The following is a 4,555-nucleotide window of genomic DNA, read 5'->3' on the forward strand; positions in this document are numbered from 1 at the left end:
TAAACCCTTGATTTATACATCATGAACCCAGGGCTTTATTAGTAAAACCCCTAGGAGTTTTAAAAGCCGTTGGGGTGGTGTGCATGTAGCTAGAAATAATTAATTTATTTTGATTCAGTTGAAAATGTGTCTAAAAGGCCGTAAGTCGTTCTTCTTCCCTCCAAGTTGGGACCGTCCTTCTCCGTCCTCATCGGGAATCGCTTCATCGTCGCGCAAGCGTGTGTGTTGTGTTGGAGGGGCTGTTGTTAACAGCGCCCTCATGCACCCTGACGTGACCAGGGCTTCACAGTCAACACACTGATCGGGCGGGTGATGACTGTATTTTGCCTTTATACTACAGGTCTCGACACGGCAAAGGAAACTCGAAGACTGACTATTTTAGAGTGCTATTTGGTCGTTTGACTGGAAGTCGCCAATACTCCCATTTGCAATCATCGCGGGTGGACGATCACGACAAAGACATCTGCTTTAACCATCTTCCAATAAACGTATTGAAGACAAGGCAACACACATTGCCCTTGGTGATCTAATTACGTCCCTCAACCCCAGCCTTGACTTTTTCAGACCACGCTTTCAGCTCATCCAGTGTGTAGCGCCTGTATGAGCTGGCTATGCCAACTGGGTGTTGTTAATGCCTGGCACATCCATGACCAAGATGCACGCATTTACTGTGGCCACCAGCCGCGCCAAAAGTGACTTGCCATCGCTTTGTTCTCGGAAGCCTCATCGCCGTGTAAATTTTGAGCTCAAGGGCGCCGGTGACCACTTAGCACAGACAATGAACTTGTGCTTTTGTTCAGCCTCGTAGATTCGGCTACTGGTGCTTCCTGGAGTACTTTCATGAGTACTCCAATATTGTAGATGCAATCCGTGGCGAAGCCAAGCAAGTTCTCAAAGGTCTCCATGCGACATCGAACCCGGGCAATGTCCAGAAACTGTGAAAGAAGTCCATGAGGCGAAAGTCCCAGTCTCTACAACGTAACCTACGAAATCAAAATGACGCTGCAATTACGACCGCACAAGATTTGCCAGACGAAGCATCAGCAAAATACCGCATTGAACGAGATACCATCTCTCAAGAAGCCATTTACGCTGCACTAGATACACACCGCGACTGTGTGCCCCAGTATCGTTTCTATAACCAATAAGCGGTTTTTGAGTTCCAAGTTCAGAATGCCAAGACTTCTTCCCGGTACTTTCCTATCCGCTCGACCCATCACTCCGACGGGTGAGTATTGAAGAAGTTCGAAATTCAGAAGGCAATATCTCGCGAAACTAGTATTTCAGCGCTTATTATGGAGCTATCATGGGTGATACTGACAGCCCTACAGGACCACCACCAATTGCAAATTCTGACAGTCAACGAGAGCTGCTGGACACGATTGACAAGCGTTCTTACATCAGAAAACCAAACTTTGCTGGTTAACATAATTTCTGGAGCTGAATTCACCTACGCGCTCAAGCACATGAAAGCCAGCTCCTCGCCCGACATGGATGGCCTTACAGCTAGCTTTTACCACGTCGCGGCTGATGGCTTTGAAAAATGCCTGAGTACAGCTTTCAACTACCAGCTGTCGCACGGTGACCTTTTTCTTCCTAGCGCAAGTCAGATGCTTGCATGTTAAACAAGAAGCTCAAGAGATGATCCTAGGTAGACACTGGGATCTTTCGCGGTACTTTCTGAAAGTGCGGGGTTGTAACTCCATCTAGCGTCACTGTAAATCAATCGAACTTAATCTCGAAAGTGCTAGGTACGTCGAAGTATTTACTTGTTGACCCTCCAGCAAGAGGTTTTGGACGACATATCACCAGCATGCCGGCAAATTCCTCATCAGCGCGCAAACCCTTTTTATATGCTTGCCTCCAGCAGTTAGTAAAAGTGCAGATTAGGACGCCGGTGCTGGCTGCGTTGCCAACAGCAGCCGATAAAATGTCGGATTGCCTGGTGGAGACGCGACTTGGGAGCATGCAGGCCCCAGTAGAAACTTACTGGGCGTCAGATTGCTATTTGATGATACGGTTGAGACAATGGCGTTTGTTGTGGTGGTGCTTTAGTGGCTCAATCGCTGAAGCAAAGATTCATTTGTGATTCGACGTACCACAGCAGCATATGATGGCCGTGTTGGGGTCAGGTCCGGCCAGGCGTGAATGGTAGTGAAAGACAGGGCAACATCCTCAGCTGAGTCTAGCGCATGAACAGAAGGTTAGCCAAACGACATGCATTGGGTCTGAAAAGAAACGTTCTGAGTATGTACTGGGTCGATGTATTCAGCAAAACGAGGTTGTCACAGAGAGCGCAGCGTACAGCAAGCTCGCAGGGCACCGATTAGAGCGAAAAACCATACGTCAGGTGGCTGTCGAGATGACCGCGTCCAGATTCACATCTCGGAACGTACCGTAAATCAGCTGCACTCCGAGCTTGAATTAGCGAATTAGCATGACGTCGAAATCCCTGTCAATACTCGACACATCATTGAAGAATCAGTCGGCAAGAATGTCAGACTCGCGGATTCGCTACCTGCCTCCAGAAACCTTGATTTTCTGACCAACGAGATTCTGACAGACTCCTTGCGTTTTCACTTTAATGTGAGTTTTACAACCAGACGCTTTACTTAGCTGACCTCGTCGCTGTTCGTCAATCTGCTGCTCGATGACGGGAATGCCATGGTCCTCGAGTGGATTTGCTTGGCGAGGTTTGCTGGAACGCGTGCCCAGTCTCAATGATCATCCCATAACAGGCACTTGGCAGAACTTATGGACGAGCCTGCTTAATTATGTCAGCGAGTTGACTCCTGTGGAGCTTGACGTTGGTGCTCTGTGCATCTTCATCATAACACAGCACAGCATGCGGTTCTGTATCGAGCTGCAAAATCACACCGTCGTTTGAATTTTGCAAATCCTGTCCTGGTCCGTGTAAGAAAGCGAGGCTTGGCCGGAATCAGGGATACCACCGGTGATTGGATTGGTGGGTACGGATCCAGCAAAACCGCCAGTTGGGTTGCTTACATTCATCTTGCGCGAGAAATGTGAAACGACGACTGGCTTCGGTATCTATGGAGACATGTCTTGCGTAGGTGCTTGGGAGATTAGGGCTGAGGCACCTCGATAACTCGACTAGTCAACTTCATCACGACACATAAAATTGAGAAGTGTATGTATGCCCGAGTCGTCGAAGGGGGGTAGATTCAAGATCTATTGTGTTCGCATTTGTAGGCTCAAATTCAACCCAAAACTTGCCGCTTCGGTAAATTTCTTAAGTCTCGATATAAAAAATTAAAGATATTTTAGATTGCGACATACTCCGTTTAAGAAGTCGTACTTAGCTAAAACAAAATTGTCGACGATTTCACATGTATGTTGTGTCGACTTTTTGCATATTAATAATTTAATTTGCAGCACTTAGTGTTGGCAAAGTGGTTTTGTGGGGTTAAATCACACCGCGTGCATATAATCGTTGTGAACTGGTATTCAGGGCTCAATTAAACCTTGTGTTCTCCTTAAAACGCTCCCTTAACGCAATCACTTTTCGATATTGCATTTGAAACGATGCAATGATTAACCAAATGTTATATTTCGTAGTGACTGCAAACGTACGGGCGAAGGAACGGTGGCTTACAGCCACACTATAACTCACTCTTCGCTTCACCACTTTGAAAACAAGTAGCTCTTCAAAATCTTAATTCATTAGGTTCAAAGCCCTAGTAATGATACTAAATTCAAAGTCGAGTATTTCGACTGCTCCAACTACATTCTGAGAGTCACAAACGAAAAATGTACCTGATGTCAAAGGGACTGTGGGAGGCAGACGAAAGCGTCAAGGTGAGGAACAGCAAGTGCAAGCGTCAACATTTTCCAAGCTCAACAATTCGCAGTAGTGACAGCATTGATCGCAACGAAGGCTTGGGATATGTTGAAGACGATCCACAAGACGCATGATGTTTGTGGCTAGGATCCCAACATTCAAGCTCACGGCAACCTCCGTCAGTGAGCAGGAGACATAATTGAAGAATTTTGTGATGCTGATGAAGTACGCAGGCTGTGAGCTAAGTGAATAACACGTCTGTGCGACAATTCCACGGAGTCTATCGGAGCCTGGTGCAAGCGTTTTGTATGTCGATACAGGAGCTTAAGCTTGTAGCTTTGTAAGCAAGCTGATTGCAGAGGATATGCGGCAGACGGATTCTACGCGCATTGAAGAAGTGACTGCGCTGTAGAAAGAAAGAGCAAGGAAAAGCACCCGAAAAATAAGCAAACACAGAGGATACAAGGAGGAAACGTCAGTTCGGTGCTTAAATTGTGGTTAGATGGGTTACTACGCAAAATACAGTAATTTGAAGGCAAGATCAAATGAAAGATTCCAAGACCAATCAATCGTGACATTCACTGTACCTGGTGGGTTTTTCCAATGAGAGCTGGATTATGGAAAGTGGAGCGTCGGCACACATATGCAAGTCGCGCGATTTGTTTTGGGACTTCATGAAAATCAGAACCTCACTCAATGTGTCAGGCGCAAAAATCAATGCCGACTTTCAAAGTTATCGGCTACGACGCGGTG

General features: G+C 46.6%; 1 protein-coding gene across 1 annotated transcript; it reads left to right on the top strand.

Moving 5' to 3' along the window:
• Positions 1-1,295: 1,295 nt before the first annotated feature.
• PHALS_03102 (uncharacterized protein) lies at positions 1,296-1,625 on the top strand (the record flags this gene model as incomplete). Its single annotated transcript, XM_024721780.1, has 1 exon — positions 1,296-1,625. The coding sequence occupies one exon, from the start codon at positions 1,296-1,298 to the stop codon at positions 1,623-1,625; it is 330 nt and encodes a 109-aa protein (XP_024572923.1).
• Between the last annotated feature and the right edge of the window lie 2,930 nt (positions 1,626-4,555).

Source organism: Plasmopara halstedii (genome assembly GCF_900000015.1).
Source record: "Plasmopara halstedii genome assembly, contig: Scaffold_208, whole genome shotgun sequence".
Classification (NCBI taxonomy): Eukaryota; Oomycota; class Peronosporomycetes; order Peronosporales; family Peronosporaceae; genus Plasmopara; species Plasmopara halstedii.